At 39.7% G+C, this 26,323-nt stretch overlaps 1 protein-coding gene across 9 annotated transcripts in view; it reads left to right on the top strand.

The window, feature by feature from the left end:
- The window catches only part of SCAPER (S-phase cyclin A associated protein in the ER), a 552,312-nt gene that overhangs the window by 486,839 nt on the left and 39,150 nt on the right, over positions 1-26,323 (top strand). For all 9 annotated transcript variants that reach the window (XM_063652363.1, XM_054452429.2, XM_054452422.2 and 6 more), the window contains one exon: positions 8,527-8,682. In XM_063652363.1, the coding sequence (XP_063508433.1) occupies positions 8,527-8,682 (156 nt within the window). The remainder of the gene's footprint in view (positions 1-8,526; positions 8,683-26,323) is intronic.

The raw sequence follows: 26,323 nt of genomic DNA, 5'->3' as shown, positions 1-26,323 counted from the left end.
AATATAACTTCCGCAAAAATCAGTTGTTTCGCTATGTATAGCAACAAATAGAAATCAAAATTTAAAAAACAATACCATTTATAAAAAGCATCAGAAAATATCAAATACCTCTGAGTAAATCTCATGAAAGTAAAGCAACACCTCTACAAAGCATTACCGAGAGAAATTAAAGACCTAAATAAACAAAGATGTATATAATATCCATGGATCAGAAGACTCAATATTGCTAAAACATTATTTTTCCCCAAATTAATTTATAGACTCCATGCAATCCTAATCAAAATCCCAGCAGGCTTTAGAAATAAATTTACAAGTCAGCTCTAAGATTTCTATGGAAAAGTTAAGGCTCTAACACAGCCAAAACAATTTTGAAAAAGCATAATAAGTCAGAGGACTTGGCTGATTTGGGGACTTACTACAGAGTTATGCTAATCAAGACAGTCTGGTATTGGTATAAGATTGATCAATAGGTCAAAATGGAATTGAGGGCACAGAAATAGACCCACACAAATACGGTCCAATTATTTGGGGTGGGGGAGCTGATTAGGCTTTGAAAAAAACATACACTGTTTTTTAGAGCAGTTTTAAAAGTTCACAGCAAAATTGAGTGGAAACTATAGAGTATTTCCATAAACCCCCTGGCCACACACATGTACAGCCTCCAGTAGGCCTCATTAGAGTGGTATATTTGTTACAGTCAGTGAACCTACATTGATGTCATTATCACCCTAAAGTCCATAGTTTACATTAAGGTTCACTCTTGGTGTTAAATATCTTAGGGATTTTGACAAATGTATAATGACATGTATTCATCAGTACAGTATCATATAACCCCATCTATCATTCCTCCTTCCCCCACAACCTCTAGCAATCTGTCGTCAGTCAATTTCTGATCAAGGGATCAGATTAATTTAATAGGGAAAGGAAAGTTCTTTTAATGAATGGTGCTAGAACAACTGGATATCCATATGGAAGAAAAGTAACCTCTTGTTATATACAAAATTAATTTGAGATGGATCATAGATCTAAACACAAAAGTTGTGACCATAAGACTTCTAGCAGAAAATATGGGACTATATATGTCTTTGCACTCATGGAATGGGGAAAGATTTATTTGGATACAAATACGCAAATAACTATTTAACACATGGAAAGATACACAAATAACTACTTAGCACATGGAAAGGTGTTCAGTATGTTAGTTATCAGGGAAATGTAAAATAAAATTATACCAAGATACTGTTTCAAATCCGATAAAATGGCTAAAATAAAAAAGATTGATGATACCAGATTTTGGTAAGGATATAGAACAACTGGAGATCTAATACATTGTTTCTGGGAGAATGAAATGAAATGACCACTTTGAAGAACTCTAGCAATTTGTAAATTTAAACACATCTATTCTATGACTCAACAATTCTACTCTTAGGTATTTACCCAATAGAAATGAAAACACATGTTCACCAAAAGACTTTCCCATGGATTTTCATAGCAGTCTTATTTATAATAACTAAAAACTGTAAATAACATATACATCCATCAACAAGAGAAGGAACAAACAAATCATAGCATACAGGTTGAGTATGCCTTATCTGAAATGCTTGAGACCAGAGTGTTTTGGATTTTGGACTTGGGCGGGGAAGGGATTTTGAGTATTTGCATTATACTTGCCAGTTGAACATCCCAAATCTGAAAATCCAAAATCTGAAATGCTCCAATGAGCATTTCTCTTGAGCATCATGTTGATACTCAGAAAGTTTTGGGTTTGGGAGGATTTTGTATTTTCAGGTTGGGCATGCTCAACCTGTATTCATATAGTACGATACTAATCAACAATAAAAAGAAAGGAATTATTGTCCCATGCACCAACATGAATAAATCTCAAAAACATCATGCTTAGCCAGAGACAGATATAAAAGAGAACATTTTGAATGATTTCCTTTATATGGAGATAGGAAAGGATTGGATAGAAAACAAGGGAACTTTCTGTGATGATGAGTATATTCTGTATCTTGTTTTTATTGATGGTTATGTAGATTTATGTGGTCTTCAAAACTTGTCAAACCAAACACTTAAGTTTTGTGCATTTATTATTTGGAATATATCTCAAGAGAAAGCAGTTGATTATTAATCACAGTGAAAGCAGAGAGAAACGACAAAGGTTATCACAAAGGTGATTAGCAAGAAGACAAGAGATGTGAAGGATAGACAACAGAATTAAAATGTTGAATAATTGATCTTCTCAAATAAGGTAACAGGAGAAGTACAACAGAAAAAAAAAAAAACAACAGAGCAAGAATAGAACACTTCTAAACTGAAGGAAAACATTCATTAGCCATATATGAAGGAACCAACTTTACTAGTGGGGTAGATATAAAGAGGCTGAGACTCAGGTCAGGCCTTGTTTCTAATATCACACAGTAACTTAGCCTGATAGGATGTGACCTTGACCAAACTATAGCAATAACAATTAGAGTGGAAGCAAGAAGGATTTAGGACTATTTTAGAGGTAGAATTAGCTTCTATCTACCTCAGCCTTGGGCCTTGTCTACCTGATGAATTCATTTAAAAATATGAAGATGCCACCTCTTTTGAGAAGCTAGCCCTGGCCCGTTAAGCCAAAATTTGGCACTTCTGCTATATGGTAGTAATACTTTGAACATACGTTTATTATAGAATTAATCGTAGTAATGTAGAAATTATGTGTCAGCTACAATGTTAAGAGGTCCTTAAGGTTAGCATCAGCATCATACTTAGAAATAATTGAGTGGATGAATGCATGATTACAAATGGTTATCTTAAAATTTCTTGCATTACTGAGATGAATAATGACATTCATTTGGACAAGAATAGTGGGAGAAGGAGATTTCAGAAGAGATAATGAGGTTTTATTTGAACATACAAATATAGGGGTGCCTTGGGACCCCCAAGGGAAAATATTCATAAACTAGTACTTTAAGAAAGAAGTTCAGAAAAGAAGTAGGCCGGATGCCATGGCTCATGCCTATCATCCCAGCACTTTGGGAGGCTGAGGAGGGCAGCTCGCTTGAGTCCAGGAGGAGTCAAGACCAGACTAGGCAACAAGGCAAAACCCTGTCTCTACAAAAAAAAAAAAAAAAATTATCCAGGCCTGATGGCATGCACCTGTAGTCTCAGCTACTCAGGAGGCTGAGGTGGGAGGACCCTTGAGTCCAGCAGTGAGCCATGATTGCATCACTATACTCCAGCCTGGGCGATAGAGTGAGACCCTGTCTCTAAAAGAAAAACAAAAGTAGGCCTTGAGATAGAATTGGGAATTATTATTAACATATCAAGGATAGTTGAAGCCATGGAATTGCATGACTTTACTAAATTTAGTTCAGGGATAGAACCCTAATAAGCAACATTTTGGTTGAAATGTGAGAGTGGATAGGTAGACAAGGATGGACAAAGAAACAATAACTCATTTTGGTGTTTTTTTTTAATAGATTCAGAGGGTACATAATACATGGATATATTACCTGATGGTGAAGTTTGGGCTTGTAGTGAACCCATCACCCAAACAGTGAACATTGTATACACACACACACACACACACACACGTATATGTTTCTAAATATCCCTTTCTGTTTGTAAAGTCCAATGACAGAAAGCTGCAAAGGGACTCATTTTAAATTTCAAATGGCAAAGCAAATGGAGAGACCCATTTACTGTATCATTTACAGCAGCATGTTTCTTTCCCAGGATGTGTGTTCCAAGAAGACTAGGAAGTTTTCTGTATTAAAGCTTTTCATCCTGGGTGTGGTAATAGTCTCAACATTATAATTTCAGCCTAACAGTTACAATGCAAAAGATATGTTGCTTTTGACCCCAGTATTCATTAGAAAGTTCCATATTTTTCCCTCAAAACGATGAGATTGACAAAATGAATTTCTCTACACTGACCTTTTAGAGCCATTTAGTTTAAGCATCTTCTTAGCCAGTCATTTAAAGATTGTCCATGCAGTTTTCAAGACATAGGCAATTTAGAAAAACATTAGACTGACTCATTAGTAGGCACCGTAGATGGCCCAGTAACCATAGGAGACGATACTCAGAAAGGACCAACCACTCAACAAGTGGTTGTTTTAGTTTGCCTTGGCTTTACAATGCTTTTTATCTCTTTGCTCATTTTGTAGTCTTTCCTCCTTTCTGGCTGTTTCAAGGATGGTACCGGAAACCTAGCTAAGCCATTTTCATCTTGAGACTACATGGTTTTGAAGCTTTGTGTGATCACTTTAGACCTCAGTAAGGACCCAAAAAATGCCACAGAAAAGCAGTGAATTCAGTGCAAAGGACCCTCTTATCAGGAGTCAGAAAACCATAGAATGTTCCAGCTGTCCTGCTTGAGCTTATGCGTTGCCTTCCTTGAGCATCAGTCTCCTTGTCTGTCAAATGGGGATAGTCATACCAGCCTCCACATAGTGAACTGGTTTTCTCATACCTTGCTGGTGAGACTATAAATTGATTTAATGTTTCTTGAATATAATGTGGCTATGTATATCAAGAGCCCTAAAAATATGCATACCGTTTGACTCAGTAATTCCACTTGTGGAAAATAGTCTGAAATCTGGCAAGGTTTTCTACTCAAAATGTTTGGCACCGCATGGTTTATAATAAGGAATATTGAAAACAACCAAAAGTTGCAAAAACATTCCACTGGTAGAATATTATTCAATCATTAAAAATGATGTTTATGTATCCAGTCAGACCTCTAGAACCTAGATCATTTTACAGGAAATAAATAGTTCCAAAAAATGTTATGTGACACCACAGGGATATAATCAGCAAAATTCAACTTGTGGGAAAGTGTATAGGATAAACAACCAGGTTTCGTCAACAAATACATACATTTTCAAAGGGGGGTTAAAAAGGTGGAGGGTAGCTAACAGATTAAAAAGAGACTTAAGTCATATTATCCAGTCACAATGTGTGGTTCTTGTTTGGATTCTAATTTTTAAAAAAACTATTTAAAATATTAAGACATTTATGGTACATTTAGAAATTTGAACACCAGTTATTTGGTGATATTAAGAAATGGTGATTTTTAGATGTGATAATGATGTTGTGGTTTTGTTTTTTTTAAGTGATTTCTTTTTAGAGATAGAAATGGAAACATTTACAAATGAAATAATATGCCTTGAATTTGCTTAAACTTTATGCAGGATGGGTGTGGACAGATAGGATTGGCCATGGGTTGATGGTAGTCAAGGCTGTGTGATGAATGCATGGGTATTTGTCATCCTATTCTGTCAATTTTTTATGGTTTATGTTAACTTTTCAATAATACAATTTTTAAAGATTTAAAATATAATGCTTAACCAAGATGTTTTCATTACATAGAAGGGGCCTAGTCATTGAATGAAATTCGGTATAATGTCAATCATGTGGAGAAAGAATCAAATAGAAAAACATGAAAGGAAAATTATCAAACTGTGATTGTCTTTAAACGGTGAAATTATGGCCAACTTTTTCTACTTATTTTTCTGCTTTTCTTTACTATATAAATTTCTATAATGAGCCTATATTACCACTATAATCAGAAAAAACAAGTTTTCACTCTGGTTAGAACTCTTTTAGAACCTTAGCCTGAAACAACATAAGTAAAACAATAGTAAAATGGCTTGTGTACCTGGGAAGGTCAAGGTTTGAACTAGATGCCAAGGCTCTAAGTATAGTAATGCACTACATAATGACTTCTCAGTCAACAACAGACCACATATACAATAGCGGTCTTGTAAGATTACAATACTGTATTTTTACTGTACCCTTTCTATGGTTAGATACACAAATACTTACCATTGTGTTACAGTTGCCTGCATTGTTCCCTGCAGTAACATACTGTATATGTTTGTAGCCTGGGAACAATAGGCTATCCCATATAGCCTGGGTTAGTCTATACTATCTAAATTTGCGTAAGTACACTCTATGATGTTTGCACAATGACAAAGTTGCCTAATGATGCAGTTCTCAGAATGCGTCCCCATATGCCATTACAGCTTTGTTTCTTTCTTTCAATTCTACTTATCTCTACTTGGCTTTATTCTCTAAGCAGATGTTCTCCATGTAACAAGTTGACTACCAGCACCCCCAGAGTTACACATTTTAGTTTAGATATCCCCAGTGGAAAGATATTTTTCCTATGGTCATATATTAATCCCACAGAAGATGTTGAGTGGTCCTCCCTAGGTCATATACTCATCCTGGAACCAGTCATTATGGCCAAGGTGATGAGTACTTTGACTGTCCTGAAGCACATGCTCACTCCTGCATTAGCAAGCGGGTAGCATCTTTAACAACGCCCCCAGGACCATATGGAATAGGAGAGGAGAATGTGCTGGGCAGATAAAAACCAAAGCTTTTACAGTCTGCTCCCTAATGGTGTTCTTGGGATAATTCATTGGGATGACTAAGATAAAACACTTTCTTTTATTTTGTTTGCTAGTGTGTGTGTGTGTGTGTGTGTGTGTGTGTGTGTGTGTGTGTGTGTGTGTGTGTGTGTGTGTGTGTGTGTGTGTGTGTGTGTGTGTGTGTGTGTGTGTGTGTGTGTGTGTGTGTGTGTGTGTGTGTGTGTGCGCGCGCGCAGACAAGGTCTCACTATGTTGCCCAGGCCAGTCTCAAACTTCTGGGCTCAAGCAGTCCTCCTGCCTCAGCCTCCCAAAGTGCGGGGATTACAAGCGTAAGCTACTGTACCCAGTCAAAACACTTGATTTTTTTTTCTTGAGATGGAGTCTCACTTTGTTCCCCAGGCTGGAGTGCAATGGCATGATCTTGGCTTACTGCAACTTCAACTTCCCGGGTTCAAGTGATTCCCTGCCTCAGCCTCCTGAGTAACTGGGACTACAGGTTCCAGCCATCATGCCTGGCTAATTTTTGTATTTTTAGCATATTGGCCAGGCTGGTCTCAAACTCCTGACCTCAAGTGATCCACCTGCCTCAGCCTCCTAAAGTCCTGGGATTACAGGTGTGATCCACCGTGTCTGGCTACAGACAAAACACTTTCTAAATTGAAGAGTTCTGTGCAAATGTAAAAGCCAGTTTTTAAAAGTCTAATTTTGTTAAATCAGATTGTAATAAGATTCTCAGTGTGTATATATATCAGTCTATCAATTTCCTTTACTAGAAGAGGTCTAGTGGTCATCATTTCATACTTCCCAATTTTAAAACTGTAGGAGTGCTCAGTAGCCCAGGTAGATACATATTCTAATGTAAAAGATGAAAGGAGGCACTATTTTGTACCTTCAACGTAGTAAACTTGGAATGGCTCCAAACATGAATTATTCATCAGTTTATCCTTCCTTTTACAAAAACCTGTGTTGGTAAATGAATAGTGGTGGGGACTGTAGTGCACTTACACACCAAAACCTCAATTCCTTTGTGTATATCTCTGAAAGTTAACATGTTGATTTGCAGAACTGCTATATTTGTAGTCCTACCCTTCTCATACATGTCAGTGCAGTAGCATTGAATTTCTAGACCAAGGTTGATTTATCTACAAGGTCTTTTATAGTTTTAAAATATTCTTTTCAATGATTGCTGCTCTGTGGATTAATAATAGAGTTACTGTTGTCAGTCCAGTTTACAAACAGCTGTAGAAAACTGTTTTTTGTACTGAAAAGATGGAAATGATGTCTTAAATGTTGTTGTCAACCCTCAGGACTGGTACTTTTCAGTAAAAGCAATTAGATTCTCACTGTTTGTTATTCTGTTAATGGTGATAGAGTCTTTAAAAATAGAGAACCTACAACTGGCTTTAGAAGTTTAAGTTGTGGCCAGGCATGGTGGCCCATGCCTGTAATTGTAGCACTTTGGGAGGCCAAGGCAGGAGGATCGCTTCAGGCCAGAAGTTCAAGAAGAGCCTGGGCAATATAGCAAAACCCTATTTCTACAAATAAAAAATAAAACATTAACTGCACATGGTGGTACACGCATGTAGTCCCAACTACTTGCGAGACTGAGGCAGAAGGATCTCTTGAGCCCAGTAGGTTAGAGTTGTAGTGAGCTATGATCATGTCTCTGCACTCCAGCCTGGGTGACAGAGTGAGACCCTGTCTCTTTAAAAAAAAAAAAAAAAAAAAGTGTAAGTTGTAACAAGAGTGTCCGCGTTGAATCATTGTACTGTGTCTTCTAAATCCTTGCACTGGGGCTCCCTAGTACTTTAAAAAGGAACAGTTTTTAAGAGCATAAAGGTCATTATAAATCATTTCACTTGTTGTTAGACTCTTTAGACCAGTAAGAATGACTAGATAATCATTGTCATTCATTTTTTTCTTGAAAAATAGTATTCAAATAACCAAAAGAAAGAAGAGAGAAAAAAATACTTACAGAAAGAGCTGATTATTCAGGAGTAAATCTAAGGAAATTTTTACTTGAGATGCTTTACTCAAACTTGTGTTGTGTCTACTTGTTTGAGGGGTCCAAGCCTGTGTATGGTAACATTTATCATTGAAGGTGAAGATGTTGCTGGCCTATTCATATTGATAACATGCATTTCTCCCCCACATCTAGCTACGTGGTGAACATGGGTCTGATTGACAAACTGTGTGCCTGCTTCCTCTCGGTGCAAGGCCCAGTGGATGAGAATCCCAAGATGGCCATATTTCTGCAGCATGCCGCAGGACTCTTACATGCAATGTGTACACTGTGCTTTGCTGTCACTGGAAGGTAAGGCATCTACTTGATCTCAATCTAGACTCAACTTTTGGAACATCTCTTGAATTTTGCCCATTCTAGGGTCATTTCATAGAAATTCAAGTGGTCATCTTGGCCATCTTTCCTCTTTCTTCTTTCCCCATCATTGGCTTTCTGTATTGAGATGTATATTAATTTCTCATTTTTCTGGGCCACACACTCTCACCAGAGTCTTTTTTTCTTGTTGGTGTCATAAATTTGACTATCATTGCTAGAAGAGACCTAAGAGGTCATCCAGTCCCTCTTCCACTGAGATCCAGAGGAGTCCAGTGATTCTTCTTCAGTCATTGAAGGAAACAAAGCCTAGACCAGACCAAGCCAAGCTGTCAGCCCTACACAGTACAGCCTGCAAGTGCTCATTACCGTCATTCATGTGCTTTCAGTTATAGGCTGCTAGGTTTATTTATTTTCCCTCTGTCCCTTCTTCCAGAGTACTTCCATGAATAAGGGAAGGGAGCCATCCAAAACAATAGGTCCCTGAAGTCACACATGACCCATGGGCACAGTGAAAGCCAGCGTGCCAGGGACTACTACTGGCCTGGTTGGCTGTTTAGACTACCCTACCCCATCCTACTCCATCCTACCCCATCCCACCCTGCGACTGTCCTCAAAAACAATAATTCTCTAGGAAGGACACAAGTAACCCTCTTGGTCTTCTTGTCTTCTCCCCAACCCATCCCTCACCAAGTAAGAATCGTTGATAATAGTGCCTCCGTTTTTGTGATAGGAAAATGACATATCCCTTAGGCATATTGAGGATGTTCAGTCAAATAATTTTCTTATAATTAATTCTAAACAGCACATATGTATTACCTATTTTTTAATTATGTGTTTTGTATTTTTAGGAATTTGTCCAGTCGAAGCTTCTAAAGTCTAGCTTCTTAAGGAAATATTATCCATCTATATTCAGTGTTCACAGAATACCAGTGACTATATTCAGAACATTTTAAGAGGGGGAAACTGTATTCTAAAATGAACATCCTCAACGTTTTTTAGTTCATTATACATAGGACTCCTAAGCCCACCTATCCTTCCTTACTCTTACCCAGTCCCTCACCACCAGTCACATTCTAATACAATTAAGACTGTCTAGAGAAGTCAGGGAAGCCAAGCATGCCTGTATTCAGTGTTCGAAGTTAGTCTCTTCCCATCAAGAAATGTAGACCAAGCCTACCTTCAGTGAGAGCTCGGGAAGTGACTTTTTGTGGGTCTGTGGCCTATGTAGGATCAGGTAGTGCCATACTACACGGAGGTTGGCATACCAAACACTGTCCATCTGGAACAGTGGCACCTGCCAGGTTGGAGGCCACCATGCTGCCCAGCTAGTTCCTGTGCAATGGCCAGGCCCCTCCATGGAGGTGTCCTCTCAGGCAGGAGACCTGTGCTGACCCTGTCTCTTTTTGAACACACAGTTTCCCTGTGTTCATTACATTACAAACCTGCCAGCATCTCAAGTCTGTGTCACCTGTATTTTCTCGAATCCAGATCAATATCACAAATATAAGCATTTCCATATGTGATTGCTGTACAGTCTGTGGGCTTCAGCTTTCACTTACACGCAGATTCAGTCACTTGAAATCTATGGAATTTAAAAGAAACCTAAGGGTCATTCACCGTCACTTGTTTTTTGTAGGAAAAGCAACTGAGCCAAACTGACTTGAATCAGGTCCTGAGATTTCTAGCTTGGTACTCCTTCTGCTTGACTTTATGTTATTCAGGATGTAGAAGCATATATTTCATTTCTTTGAAAATTTTCTCAATTACATATGGAACATGGAAATAGGATCTTCTTCTCTTTAATGCACACAGTCGTGCTCTTGTCCTGAAGACACTGAGCATCTGTCCTGTGCCAAACACCAAGTTAGGTAGATACTAAAGATAGTGCCCTCAGGGAGCCAAGAGTCTAGTGTGGGGTCAGACTTATAAAGTAATAGTTATAGCAGAAGAGAATTTGCACAGAAAAGGAAGTAAAGCACTTACAGAGGAGGTCAAAAAAGGCTTCCATAGGCAGAATCCAAGACAAGTGGAAGGAAAAAAATCAATTGAGAAAAAGGACATGATATGTACATTATGTGGTATACCAGATGTTATTGGTGCCTTTGGTTCACCTGGAGGTCATCTGCCAATGGCTTTCTGTATTTCTCTGCCTCAGGACGTTCTCTGGACAAGGAGCTATTTGCTAGAGTGCAGAGGAGTTTAACACCTCCAGTAGTGGCGTTAATAAATTGGTAGATAATACAAACAATAAATTGGTAGATAATACCCCTGCTTCCCTAATGTTCAGTAGTACAATTCTGAGTATATTCTGTATAGTTCTCACAGGATCCTCAGCCCTAACCTGTTTTTTGTTTGTTTGTTTGTTTGTTTTGTTTTGTTTTGTTTTTGAGACTGAATCTTACTCACTCTGTCACCCAGACTGGAGTACAGTGGCACTATCTCAGCTCACTGCAACCTCTGCCTCCCATGTTCAAGCGATTCTCCTGCCTCACCAGCTGAGTGGCTTGGATTACAGGCACAGGCCACCACTCCTGGCCAATTTTGGTATTTTTAGTAGAGATGGGGTTTCACCATGTTGGCCAGTCTGGTCTCGAACTCCTGACCTCAAGTGCTCCACCCACCTAGGCCTCCCAAAGTGCCAGGCGCACCTGGCCCATAACCTGTTCTTTAACACATCCTTGATTGAGTTTTCTCCCTTCCCTGTTTCTCTTCTCTACATCCTCACAAATAATCTATTTGCCCCCATATTATTTTTTCAGGGTCTGCTTTTAGGGCAGCCCAAACCAAGAGATATGGACATACAAGACTTAGCGTCATGTTTAGTTTGATGTAGCTGTGCAATTGGGCAACTGTGGAGAGCGGCAGGAGATGAGGTATTAAATGAGCTCCATAAATGTTAGTTCTTGGGCGGTGCAAAGGGCTACAAGAGCTAGACTAGAGCTGTCAAAGGGTGCTAAAGTTGCTTGAGAGGGAGGACAGGATCAAATTTCCGTTAAAGAATGATCACTCCTAAGAAGCACAGAGATGACTGGAATGGCACAAGCCTAGAGGCAGAAGGATTAGTAAAGAAGCTCTTGCATAATCCAAGTGAGACATGTTGAGGGCCAGTAAGGTCAATGAAAATAGAGATGAGCAAATACATTACGAGGGAGTAGAACAAATGTAGGGAAGATGGCATAGGGTTTCATGATGTGGGGGGTGAAAGGAAGGGAAGCATCTAGAATGACTCCCAGGTTTCTGACTATAAAATTTTGAATGGTAGATAGCACAGTCTCCAAATTAGGAAATATAAACAGTTCTTCATAGTAGAAATATGAGTTTGGTCCTAGACTTGCCTAAGGGTTATTATATATGATATAAGATTATCATGTACATATACATATATATATAAACTTTGGTCTACTTGGATAATCTTCAGGCATGCCTAGGACCAAACTTATATTTCCACTAAGAAAAACTGCTTATTTTCTCAAACTTGGAGACTATACTGTCTACCACTCAAAATTTTATATTTATTATATATTTATACATCTGATAAATTACATGTTTACACATCTGATACATTTTAAATTTTTTTAATTACTATATATTTTATTATGTATATGAAATATAATTCCTTGTATGTACACATACAACTGGATTTTAAACAGTGATTTACTCTTGATGGTTTTTAAGAATTCTTAATCTATTTATCTCCATTATAATTTCCTTCTCTAACCTCAATTGCTTAGCAAACTTCTGTTAGTAGGACTTACTACAAAAACAGATTATTCTAGAAAGAAGGTCCAGGTGGTTTCCTGGCTTAATTTACCTAGGAAATTATTTGCAGTATCAGTGTAAGCTACTTCTCTGAAAGAGCTGAGAAAAATGACCCCTTATTGTTGTTCTTTGTCTCATCCTTCAGTCTCCCAGCATTTCCTGAACACCACCAGACCACAGGAATACAGGGAGTTTTTTCTACCTCCTCAGATTCATTTACTTCTGATATTTACAGATTGTTTTCTCCTGCTTATTTCTTCATGAAAATTATATTTCTAAACTATAAATGACAGTGACAAGCATTTTGTTGCATGCATTAAATAGAGTTTCTGCTGTAGGTCATAGCCATGTCTAAGAGGAAAGGTAGTGTGGTTTTTGCTTTATTGGAGTAATTCACATAATGTCTATTTTGGCTACGAGAAGCTAGCCAGAACCAGAGTCAAGGAAGGCTTTGTCCTCCTAGCCCTTTTGTGACAGGAGTGAAAGAGGAAGAGGAGCTAGAGAGGGCTTCAAAAATTGCCTCTTGTGATGGCAGAGCCTGAGATAATTAAGGGGACTAATTGATATCTCCAGGCTTTGAGTAAACACTGCAGTCTGCTGGTGGCCCAGCCTTTGTGATGGTGATTACCGCTAGTCTGCCTTTGCACTACTCTCCTATTGTGCCCTTAATCTTCTAATTTTTACCTAGATTTTCTTTTCCTTTCTTTTCTTTTTTTTTTTTGAGACGGAGTCTTGCTCTGTCGCCCAGGCTGGAGTGCAGTGGCGCCATCTCGGCTCACTGTAACCTCTGCTTCCTGGGTTCAAGCTATTCTCCTGCCTCAGCCTCCCGAATAGCTGGGATTACAGGCGCTTGCCACCATGCCTGGCTAATTTTTGTATTTTTAGTAGAGATGGAGTTTCACCATGTTGGCCAGGCTGGTCTCAAACTCCTGACTTCAGATGATCCACCCACCTCAGCCTCCCAAAGTGTTAGGATTATAGGCCTGAGCCACCTTACCTAGCCAAATTTTTACCTAGGTTTTCCAGAACACAATTTGGATGTCAGAATTTGTGCTGTTAGTCTTTGTTTTAACTTGGGATAGAAAAGCAATAGCTGATGACTTGTACCAGGCTTAGTTTTGAACAATGAACTTGCATTTTTTTAAGTAAAAATTGAAATTGTGATCCTCTGATGAAAGGATTGATTTTATGTCAGAATTGCTCCAGAATTTTAATATTGTTAACAAATGATTCTTAGTCACTTAAGCAAAATTCAACAGTCTGTAATGGGACTCTCAGAAATGCCTATTTCTGGCCAGGTGTGGTGGCTCAGGTAATCCCAGCACTTTGGGAGGCTGAGGCAGGCGGATCACCTGAGGTCAGAAGTTCAAGACCAGCCTGGCCAACATGGTGAAACCCCATGTCTACTAAAAATACAAAAATTAGCTGAGAGTGGTGGCAGGCACCTGTAATCCCAGCTATTTGGGAGGCTGAGGCAGGAGAATTGCTTGAACCCAGGAGGCGGAGGTTGCAGTGAGCCGAGATGGCACCACTGCACTCCAGCCTGGGTGACAGTGCGAGACTCCGTCTCAAAAAAAATGAAATGCCTATTTCTTTGGCCTTTACTGTTAACAGTTTTCTATTCTTGGTCCTACAAGTAAAGAGAAAACGATGGTTTTCAAATCTCAGGGCAGGAGCTCAATTGCTGTAATTGGTTGAGGCTCATTGTGTCCCCCTTAAGGTGCTGACTCCTTAGCAGAACTAATAGGATCAGCATAATAATGAGTGATTATAAATTGAAACCAACATGGGCTGTTAACTTAATCAGTAATCATTTACAGTATTCCTAACCGTGCTAGGCACTATGGCAACAAAGCCAGGAAGCAGTGGACCCACAGTAAAAGAGTTTGCAATCCTTACAACTACACTGAAGAGAGGAACTTATAAAGCCTGGATAATGCTGATTGGTTGGAAAAGACTTGTGAACTCAAGAATATTTGTATACAAAAACAAGTTTGATGTTATATACATTTGTGTTTTTCATTTTCACATCCATAGATGACAATAATAAAATGTGTTCTAGCCAAAGTTCTGGAAACCTGTGTCATGAAAAGATAAGGAATGATTTGTGATTTAGTCCATTTATTATGTGGCTATAAATGAGTGCTTTTCAAGTGTTTAAGGGTGCTTGAAAACCATTTGTTCAAGCAAAGGTAAACGTTAACTCTGCCCGCCTGCCTATTCATTCATTAAACAAATATTTGTGTAGCACTTGCTCTGTGCCAGGCCCTGTGCTAGGATTGGGAGAAAGCAGTAATGGCTAAGACATCAATTTTGTCTAAGGACTCTGTAAGCTTGTAGGGGGGAAAAGATGCCTATACAACTATCTACAGTACAAGACAGAGAGTGATCAAGAGGATAGAAGATAACAAAAGCACTTAACATGCTGCCTGGTACGTAGTAAATGCTTCATAAATGTTGGCCACTATTATCACCATTGTCATTGATGGAGTTCAGAGGAGGGAGAAATGACTGTTACTTGTCTGTGGGGATTAGCTGTTTTTTAGAGCAGCTAAAATTTAACATGGCCCTTGAAAGATGGAAAAGATTAGAACATGTAGAGTAGAGAAAAAGGTGGACCAAGAAAATAGCATAAGCAAAGACATAAAGGAGAAAAATACAAAGAATAGAGTACCTTAACTGAACTTTGAGATATATATGGTGGTATTTTAATGTTCGCAGATCCTTATGAGGCTCAAATCGTCAATATAAAAAGACTTTGTGAACTACATAAAATAATTTGCTGAGATGTGGTAACGGCAATAGTGTCATTAAAACCTTTTTACTAGAGGAAATGGATAAGTTTTGAGACACATGCAACCTACCAAGATTGAACCATGAAGAAATCCAAAACCAAAACAGACCATTAGCAAGTGATGAGATTGAAGCTATAATAAAGTCTCCCGGCCGGGCGCGGTGGCTCACACCTGTAATCCCAGCACTTTGGGAGGCCGAGGCGGGTGGATCACCTGAGGTCAGGAGTTCAAGACCAGCCTCAACATGGAGAAACCCCGTCTCTACTAAAAATACAAAATTATCTGGGCGTGGTGGTGCATGCCTGTAATCCCAGCTACTCGGGAGGCTAAGGCAGGAGAACTGCTTCAACCTGGGAGATGGAGGTTGCGGTGAGCCGAGATTATGCCACTGCACTCCAGCCTGGGCAACAAGAGTGAAACTCTGTCTCAAAAAAAAAAAAAAAAAAAAAAATGTCTCCCAATAAAGAAAAGCCCAGGACCAGAGGGCTTCACTGATGAATTCTACCAAACATTTAAAGAACAACTAATACTAATCCTACTCAAACTATTCCAAAAAATAGAGGAGGAAGGAATGCTTCCAAACTCTTTCTACAAGGCCAGTATTTATTACTCTGATGTCAAAATCACAGAAACATCAAAAAAAAGAAAACTAAAGACCAGTATCCCTGATGAATATTAATGCAGAAATCCTCAACAAAATACTAGAAAACCAAATTCAGCAAAAAAGATCATTCATTATGATCAAGTGGGATTTATCCCAGGAATGCCAGGATGGTTCATCATATGCAAATTAGTCAGTGTGATACATCATTATCAACAGAATGAAGGACAAAAACTAAATGATCATTTCAGGACATGCTGAAAAAGCATTTGATGAAATTCAACATCACTTCATGATTAAAAAAAAAAATCTCTCAAAAAATTGGGTAGAGAAGAAACATACCTCAAAAGAATAAAAGCCATGTATGACAGACCCACAGATAGTATCATACTGAATGAGGAAAAATGGAAAGCCTTTCCTCTAAGATCTGAAACACAACAAGGATGCCCACTTTCACCACTGTTACTCAATATCATACTAGAAATCCTAGCTAGAGCAATCAAACAAAAGAAAGAAAAGGCATCCGAATCAGAAAGGGAGAAGTCAAATTATCCTTTTTTACAGATGATATGATCTTATATTTGAAAAAACCTAAAGACTCCATCAAAAAGCTATTAGAACTGATAAACCAATTCAGTAAAGTTGCAGGATACAAAATCAATGTACAGAAATCAGTAGCATTTCTATATGCCAACAACAAGCAATCTTGAAATCAAAAAAAGTAATCCCATTTACAAGAGCCACAAATAAAGTTAAATATGTAGAAATTAACCAAAGAAGTGAAAGATTTCTACAATGAAAACTATAAAACATTGATGAAATAAATTAAAGAAGACAAAATAAATAGAAAACTATTCCATGTTCATGGATTGGAAGCAGCAATATTGTTAAAAATGTCCATACTACCCTAAGCAATCTTCAGAGTCAATGCAATCCTTATCAAAATATTGATGACATTCTTCACAGAAATAGAAAAAACAATCCTAAAATGTATATAGAATCACAAAAGACCCAGAATAGCCAAAGCTATCCTAAGGAAAAAGAACAAAACTGGAAGAATCACATTACATGACTTTATAATACAAAGCTGTAATAATCAAAACAGCATGGTACTGGCATAAAAACAGACACATGGGCCAATGGAACAGAATAGAGAACCCAGAAAGAAATTCATCTACAGTGAACTCATTTTTGACAAAGGTGCCAAGAACATAAATTAGGGAAGAGTCTCTTCAATAAATGATGCTGGGAAAACTGGATATCCATATACAGAAGAATGAAACTAGACCCCTGTCTCTTACCATATACAAAAATCGAAATGGATTAAAGACTTTAAGACCTCAAAACTATGAAACTACTACAAGAAAACATTGGGGAAACTCTTAAGGACATTGGACTGGGCAAAGATTTCTTGAATAGTACCCTGCAAGCACAGGCAACTGAAGCAAAAATGGATAAATGGGATCACATCAAGTTAAGCTCCTGCACAGCAAAGGAAACAATCAATCAAGTGAAGAGACAATCCAAAGAAGAGAGAAAATATTTGCAAAGTACCCATCTGACAAGGGATTAACAACGAGAATATATAAGAATTCAAACAACCCTATAGGAAAAACTCTAATAATCTGATTTTTAAATGGGTGAAAGATCTGAAGAGACATTTCTCAAAAGAAGACATACAAATGGCAAACAGGCATATGAAAAGGTGCTTAACATCATTGATCATCAGAGAAATGCAAATCAAAACTACAAAGAGATATCATCTCACCCCAGTTAAAATGTCTTTTATCTAAAAGACATTCAATAACAAATGCTGGCAAGGATGTGGAGAAAAGGGAACCCTCATACACTGTTGGTAGGAATGCAAATTAATGCAACCACTATGGAGAACAGTTTGGAGATTCCTCCAAAAACTAAAAATAGAGCTACCATACAATCCAGCAATCCCACTGCTGGGTATATACCCAAAAGAAAGGAAATCAGTAAATGAAAGAGATATCCACACTCCCATGTTTGTTGCAGCACTGTTCCCAATAGCCAAGATTTGAAAGCAGCCTAAGTGTCCACCAGGAGATGAATGGATATAGAAAATGTACTCACACACACAATGGAGTCCTATTCAGCCATAAAAAAGAATGAGATCCTCTCATTTGCAACAACATGGCTGAAATTCGAGGTCATCGTGTTAAGTAAAATAAGCTAGGCACAGAGAGATAAACATCACATGTTCTCACTTATTTGTGGGATCTAAAAATCAAAACAAACTCATGGAGATGGAGAGTAGAAGGATGGGTGCCAGAGGCTGGGAAGGGTAGTGGGTGGGTGGGAGAGAGCTGGGGATGGTTAATGGGTACAAAAAAATAAAAGCGTTAGAATGAATAAGACTAAATATTTGATATCACAACAGGGTGACTATAGTCAGTAATAATTTAATTGTACATTTTAAAATAACTAAAAGAATATAATTGGATAGTTTGTAACACGAAGGATAAATGCTTGAGGAGACAGATAATCCCATTTTCCGTGATGTGATTATTACTCATTGCATGCTCGTATCAAAATATCTCAGGTATCCCATAAATATGTATACCTACTGTGTACCCACAAAAATTTTAAAAACATAAAATGAATTTTTAAAGCCTTTGAGCAGGGAAATGACCTGCTAAGAACCATATTTGGGAGCACTAGTCAGGTGTCGTGTGAAGAATGTATTAGAAGGTGGAAAGTGCAAGGGGCATTAACAGTTGTCCAGGTAAGAGACAAAAGGAATGGAAAGAAGAATTTTTTTTTTTATTATACATTTGGTTTTAGGGTACATGTGCGCAATGTGCAGGTTAGTTACATATGTATACATGTGCCATGCTGGTGCGCTGCACCCACCAACTCGTCGTCTAGCATTAGGTATATCTCCCAATGCTATCCCTCCCCCCTCCCCCCACCCCACAACAGTCCCCAGAGTGTGATGTTCCCCTTCCTGTGTCCATGTGTTCTCATTGTTCAATTCCCACCTATGAGTGAGAATATGCAGTTTTTGGTTTTTTGTTCTTGCGATAGTTTACTGAGAATAATGATTTCCAATTTCATCCATGTCCCTACAAAGGACATGAACTCATCATTTTTTATGGCTGCATAGTATTCCATGGTGTATATGTGCCACATTTTCTTAATCCAGTCTATCATTGTTGGACATTTGGGTTGGTTCCAAGTCTTTGCTATTGTGAATAATGCCGCAATAAACATACGTGTGCATGTGTCTTTATAGCAGCATGATTTATAGTCCTTTGGGTATATACCCAGTAATGGGATGGCTGGGTCAAATGGAATTTCTAGTTCTAGATCCCTGAGGAATTGCCACACTGACTTCCACAAGGGTTAAACTAGTTTACAGTCCCACCAACAGTGTAAAAGTGTTCCTATTTCTCCACATCCTCTCCAGCACCTGTTGTTTCCTGACTTTTTAATGATTGCCATTCTAACTGGTGTGACAAAGGGCTAATATCCAGAATCTACAATGAACTCAAACAAATTTACAAGAAAAAAACAAACAACCCCATCAAAAAGTGGGCGAAGAACATGAACAGACACTTCTCAAAAGAAGACATTTATGCAGCCAAAAAACACATGAGAAAATGCTCACCATCACTGGCCATCAGAGAAATGCAAATCAAAGAAGAATGTTTTTAAAAACCCTCCCATAGACACTCTTTTTATGTATGGTATCATCAGTCTCTCAGGCATCAAGCTCCAAACCTCATCATCTCTAATCTCTCCTCCTGATACCCCAGATCTAATCTACTGCCACACTCTGTTGATTGAAAGGAAACTTAAAGTCCCCTATCTGGTCTTCCAGTCAGGTTTGAATCTTTTCAGTAAGCCTCTCGGTCTCTTGAACACCTCCAGTGACAGGAAACTCATTACTTACTAAGGGGAGCCTGAGTTGTTGATGCTTAAACCATCTCTCCCTATACCAAGCTGAAATCTGTCTCCCTAGTGCTACCTATTAGTATAAGGCCTACTTGCTCCTTGGCAACATGCAGACTAATATGAACCTACTCCTCTTCCTGAATTCCCCTGGTCTCACTGTACCTCATATTTTCCTTTGCTTTTCTTCTTGTTACGGTTACAATGGCTGTGCAACAAATTACCCTAAAATTTAGTGGCATAAAACAACCATCTATTAATCTCACAGATTCTGTGGGTCAGGAATTCTTTTAAGGTACAGAGAGGATGGGTTATCTTTGTTCCACAATGTCTGGGTCCTCAGAAGACTTGAAGCCTGGTGGTTGGAATCATCTGAGTGCTTGTTCACACATCTGTGGTAGATGCTGGCTGTCAGCCGGGGGTCTTTCCATGTGGGGTCTCTGCGTAGGCTTAATTGGCTTCCTCACGGCATAGTGGCTGTGTTCCAAGAACAAGCATCCTGGCAGTGAGAGAGCAGCTAGAAACCATATCACCTTTTATGACTCAGCCTCAGAAATCACACAGCATCACTTGCACTGCATTCTATTCACCAAGGCAGTCGTGAAGTCCCATCTAGCTTCAAAAAAAAGGAGAAATAGACTTTGCCTCTTCCTGGGAAGGATGAAGGTTCTAGAAGAGCATAGGGGACCAGAAATGTTGCTGTGGTTATATTTGAAAAATATAGCCTGCTACTTTCCACCCTACCCTAAAGGTAAATGAGTTCCCAGTCTCCTGTTCTCAGCTGCCTTCTATTCTCTCTGCAGTCTCTTATTTGATACTGTCAGCCCATTCCTAAATATTTTGTTGTCATTAGCTACTGTCTTTGGACAAAGGGTTTGTTGGTATTGGGAGATGGGCAATGAAGTGAATGTAACAGGACTAGGCAAGTAGAACTAAAAGAAGTAACATTTGTTAAGCACCTTTGATATACCCTGAGCTGAGTATTTCATGTGGGCTGTCTCCCTACAAGCATTCAAGAGTCCTGCTCACACTGTCAAAGGAGTTAAAACAGCCTCTAGACTAATAAGGAGGAGTGACTGTCCATATCCTTCAGATCTGGAGAATGAGAAGAATACAGAAGCAGGAACTTCTGGGCTGTCTCTGTACTCACAATGGCAAAGTGCTAATAGAGGGACTTCCGAAAGATCTATCCCAGCTGACATAAAGCCCTAGTTGATTTGAAGGAATGGAAAGATGACAACTTCATTGGTACAGTTCACATGAGTGCTAACTATGTGCTAGGCAGAAAGGGAACTGGCTGGGCCCCAGCCCATAGGGCCAAAGTTTAGGACAGTCTTCACTGACTTACCATTCTCACAGGGGACAAGGGATGATGGCCTCAATATGCAGGGTTTAGAGGAGCAGAATGTGTCCAGGATACATTTGCAGTCAGATTCTCACTGGCTCTAGGAGATTGAGGAGGCAGGACCTCAAGAGGAAAACTGTGTGTAATATTATGTTGAAGAGCACAGGTTGCGAAGTCAGAAAGATACGTGGGCTCAGTTTCAGCTTTCTCAGTTCTATGACCTGTGGCAGCGTGCAGAAGAGTGATCAGGGCTTACTGCAGCCTCAATCCTCCAGGCTCAATCTATCCTCCAACCTCAGCTTCCCAAGTAGCTGAGACTACAGGGATGCACTGCTGCGTTCCACTAATTCTCTGATTTTTCTTTTCTTTTTTTTTTTTTTTGTATAGACGAGCTCTCCCTATGTTGCCCAGGCTGGTATCGAACTCCTGGGCTCAAGTGATCTTCCTGCATCAGCCTCCCAGAATGTTGGGATTGCAGGCGTGAGCCACCATGCCTAGCCCTGGTTCTTTAGGTTTTCAAAGCCTGTTGCTCACATATAAAAATGAATGTGTTACTTCTTCCCTCACAGGGTTGGATATGACAGGAGTAAATGGGGGCTAACATCTGTCACTCTTACTTCTTGTCTAAGATGCTATTTTTTACATATTCTTGTATTCATTATAACCCATTTTGTTCCAAAAACTTGAGATAGCTTATAGAAGTATGTATATCTTATTTTTTTAAATTAAAAATTAAAAGGAGATAGGCAGGAAAGGTAAATCAAGCCACAGCAAGTAAGATTAAGGCCCAAACCATATTCATAACAAGGCCATGATAGACATTTCCTCCTGGAATTCCTACTGGCAATTTTTACCAGGAACTTATATTTAATATGTTAGATCCTGAGCTCATTGGCTTTCACCCAAAGTTGGCTGTCCCTCCTGACTACCTTATTCTGCTCATGATTCCAGTAATCTGAGTAGATTTTAAGATCCAAAGCCTTAGTCATCTTTGACTTTTCTTTCCCAGAATCCAATCCAGTCCTATTTGATTCCATCAAAGGGATGTTTTCCTCTGAAATATGAGATGGAACATACTATTTATGCCACTTCCTTGATATTTGTCAACATGCAGTTCATTATTTCTCTTTCCTTGTATACATGGTTTGTGTCTAGAGTTAAAAGTATTTACCTAGAGAAAGAAGCTAAATATCCTAGCAGCTCCCCATCAGGCACATAGCACCTGAAACAAAACAAAATAAGAACTTGAGAAACAGCTGTTCATTGGCAGAGCTAGCAAATAGCAGTGAACAATCATTGGCCTATGTCGGAATCCCATTTCCTGGGCCTATTCTATACATAAGAAGAAGGACTGCCCACATCTCATGTTCTTCTTTCTCTGAGTTAGGAAATAGGCATCCAAGGCCTTCATTCCTTTGGCATGCCTTGCTAAGATCATTTCTCCCTTTCTTCCTTCCATTTCTTTGGCAAATATTTACTCATACCTATTTACTGAGTATGTGCTATGTCCCAGACCTTGTCAAGGTACTGGGGATCGATTGGTGAACAAGATACCACTCTGATGAAATTTACAGTCTAATGGGGAAAAAACAATCAACCAATATACAAATAAGATTATTTTAGCTAGTGACATGAGAAAATAAGGCCTGGTAATATAGCCGAATGTCTTGGTCAAGGGCTTCTGCAGACGAAGTGGTCAGGAAAGGCCTCTCTGGGGAGATGACAAGCTAAGACGAAACCAGGCATGTAAAGACCCAAGCAAAGAGTATTCTAGTTGAGAAGAATGGCAAGACCTTGAAGTGGATGTTCCAGAAACAGAGAAAGTGATATATTGGAATGTGAAGAGCCAGAAAGAAAGTGGTAGAAGATGAAGTCAATAAGTAAAGGCCAGGAGATGAGGGCAGAAAGATGAGAAATCTGAATTCTGCTCTTAAGTGTGAGGGGAAGACACTGGAGGATTTTAAACAGGAGAGTGGCTTAAAAAGTAAAAAGCATCTGTTTACTCTGTGAAGAATGGATTAGAGAGGCAAGAGTGGAAGCCAGAAAGATCATTTAGGAGGGTACTGGAATCTTAATGCAGCACCTGTTAATGACAGTTTTTTCCTCCCAGTTACTCTCCCAGCAGAAGCAATTACCTTTACTTGGCAACACAACATAGCCTCTGGCAGAGCTCCTTCAGCCCAACTTCCAAAAAAGAGAGGCCCAAAATATCAACTAGCCAAACCAGTGTGTCAGCACAGGGTCCTTTGCTGTTTACAGTATGGGAAAACTGAAGCTAGAGAGGTCAAAAGTGTCCCATCTGAGAGGCAGTACTGGACAACAGCCCTAGCCTGCAGTTCCAAGATCTAGGAGCATATCTTGTTGTCAGTCACCCAGAGCTGCCTGCCTTCTCACCTCATAGGCTCCTCCCTGCCCCTTCATCCATTCACCTTTCGTTTTCCTAAGATTGTCCTGAGCCTGTCACCTCTTTACTCTTCCACTTTGTTGTGTCTCCATTTAGACCTTTGCCAGGGTCCAGAGTTTCTTCTTCTTAGTGGCCTTGTCCTTTACCTTCCATTCTTATTGGTGTCCTCTGGTCTTGCTCTTTCTCCAGCCTCTTCCAGATTGTTGATCCCAAACAGCAAGACTGTCCATTCCGTTTTCATCATCTGTTACTTCTCCTTTCAGGAAGGTTCCCCTCTCAAGAGTTCCTCTTTAGCCAGGCACAGTGGCTAACGGCTGCAATCCCAACACTTTGAGAGGTGAGGTGGGAGGATCACTTGAGGCTAGGAGCTTGAGACCACCCTGGGCAACATAGCAAAACCTCATCTTACAAAAAATTAAAAACTTAACCAGGTGTAGTAGCACATGCCTGTAGTCCCGGCTACTTGGGAGGCTGAGATGGGAGGATTGCTTGAGCCTGTGAGTTCAAGGTTACAGTGAGCTACAGTTGTGCCACCACACTGCAGCCTGGGCAACAGAGCAAGACCCTGCCTCAAAAAAAAAAAAAAGTTCCTCTTTGAGTTCACCTGAAACTCATAATCAGGTAACTGGAAATTCTCCCAGGTATCTGAGCCTGTCCTACCTAATGTTCTCACTTTTTAATTTTCCCTATATTTTTACTGTTCTTTTTCTTCTTTTTTTTTTTTCCTCTTGAGACGGAGTCTTACTCTGTCGCCCAGGCTGGAGTGCAGTGGCGCATCTCCACTCACTCCAAGCTCCGCCTCCTGGATTCATGCCATTCTTCTGCCTCAGCCTCCCATGTAGCTGGGACTACAGGCGCCCGCCACCACACCCAGCTAATTTTTTGTATTTTTTTTTTTTTAGTAAAGATGGGGTTTCATCGTGTTAGCCAGGATGGTCTCGATCACGTGACCTGGTGATCTGCCCACCTTGGCCTCCCAAAGTGCTGGGATTACAGGCGTGAGCCACTGCACCCGGCCTTTTTTTTTTTTTTGAGACGGAGTCTTGCTTTGTTCCCCAGGCCACAGTGCAGTAATGCAATCTCGGCTCACTGCAACCTCCACCTCCCAGGTTCAAAACATTCTCCTGCCTCAGCCTCCCTAGTAGCTGGGATGACAGGCACATGCCACCATGCCTGGCTAATTTTTGTATTTTTAGTAGAGACAGGGTTTCACCACGTTGGCCAGGCTGGTGTTGAACTCCTGACCTCAGGTGATCCGCCCACCTCAGCCTCCCAAAGTTCTGGGATTACAGGCATGAGCCACTACGCCCGGCCTATTTTTGCTGTTCTCTAACCAAATGTCCTGACTGTCTTAGATTGCTTACACATACATATATTCCACCTTGACTTTTCTTTTACCCTCAGCTCTCCATTAAGTTATCCCCATTTTCTTCAACAGAGCTCCAAATTAGATTTGCATTAAACAAGCTATTTGTCCACATCTACTATATAAATAACATAAAAGGTTAGAGAGGGAGGGTGTGCTGTATGTGTGTGTGTCTGTGAGAGAGACTGACTGTAATTTTTTTTTTTTTTTTTTTTGAGATGGAGTCTCACTCTGTCGCCAGGCTAGAGTGCAGTATCGTGATCTCAGCTCACTGCAACCTCCGCCTCCTGGGTTCAAGCCATTCTTCTGCCTCAGCCTCCCAAGTAGCTGGGATTACAGGCGTGTGCCACCACACCCAGCTAATTTTTTTGTATTTTTAGTAGAGACAGGGTTTCACCATGTTGGCCAGGATGGTCTCAATCTCCTGACCTCATGATCCGCCCACCTCAGCCTCCCAAAGTGCTGGGATTACAGACGTGAGCCACCACGCCCAGCCGACTGACTGTAATTTTCAAAGTAGATTTACATCTGTTGTACCATCCCAGAATTGAACAGAATCTTAGACATCATCCAGGCTCATGCCCAGCTGAGTCTTAAGTGCCCTCTGCTACTACAGTGGATGTAACCTTCCACCTCTTCCAGGATGAAGAAGAATGTCATACCACACCAAACAGCCCACTTCACTTTTAGGTGTTCTCATTATTAGAATTTTTTTTTTCAGAGATAGGATCTCACTGTGTTACCCAGGCTGGAGTGCAGTGAGGCGATGATAGCTCACTGCAGCCTTGAACTCCTAGGCTCCAGTGATGCTCCTGCCTCAGCCTCCCAAGCAGCTGGGACTATAGGCGTGTACCACCACACCTAGCCCTAGAAAATTTTCATAGATTTATTTCATATATGCTTTCTAGTAACGTGTCTCCCCTGGGGCCATAAATAAATAGTTCTTCAGTTTGAAGATAGCCTTTGTGTCCTTCAGTTCTGAGCTAAACTTCCCAATTCCTTCAAATATTCCTTGGGTGACATTATTTCCAGACACTTTTACCACAGGGATTACTTTACTTGGGAACTTCGATACTTCTGTGTCCTGAATTAGCGCTGCACCCAGTGCTGGACACAGTACTTCCAGAACAGTCATACAGTGCACTGGAGCAGAACTAAACCTTCCTTGTTGTGTACATTGTACTGCTCTAAGTCAAAATTGACTTATATTCTTTGGTGATCAAGCAGTGCTGTTTTCTCATTTGAACTGGTAGGTACCTAATTTGCTAAGTCTTTTTTCCCACTTATTGTTGACAAACTGTATTCCATTCCCTGTTACTTACCCTCTTCCCATCTTAAGCATGTGGAATTTGTTTTTATAATCTAAAAATAAGACTTATGTCATTTGTGTATATTTCCTCCTGTTTTTAGTCCTCATGTTTATTTG

Source organism: Pongo pygmaeus, chromosome 16, assembly GCF_028885625.2.
Source record: "Pongo pygmaeus isolate AG05252 chromosome 16, NHGRI_mPonPyg2-v2.0_pri, whole genome shotgun sequence".
In the NCBI taxonomy this organism is placed as follows: domain Eukaryota; kingdom Metazoa; phylum Chordata; class Mammalia; order Primates; family Hominidae; genus Pongo; species Pongo pygmaeus.
The sequence above is the reverse complement of the archived record's forward strand: the minus strand, read 5'-3'. Positions and strand labels throughout refer to the sequence as shown.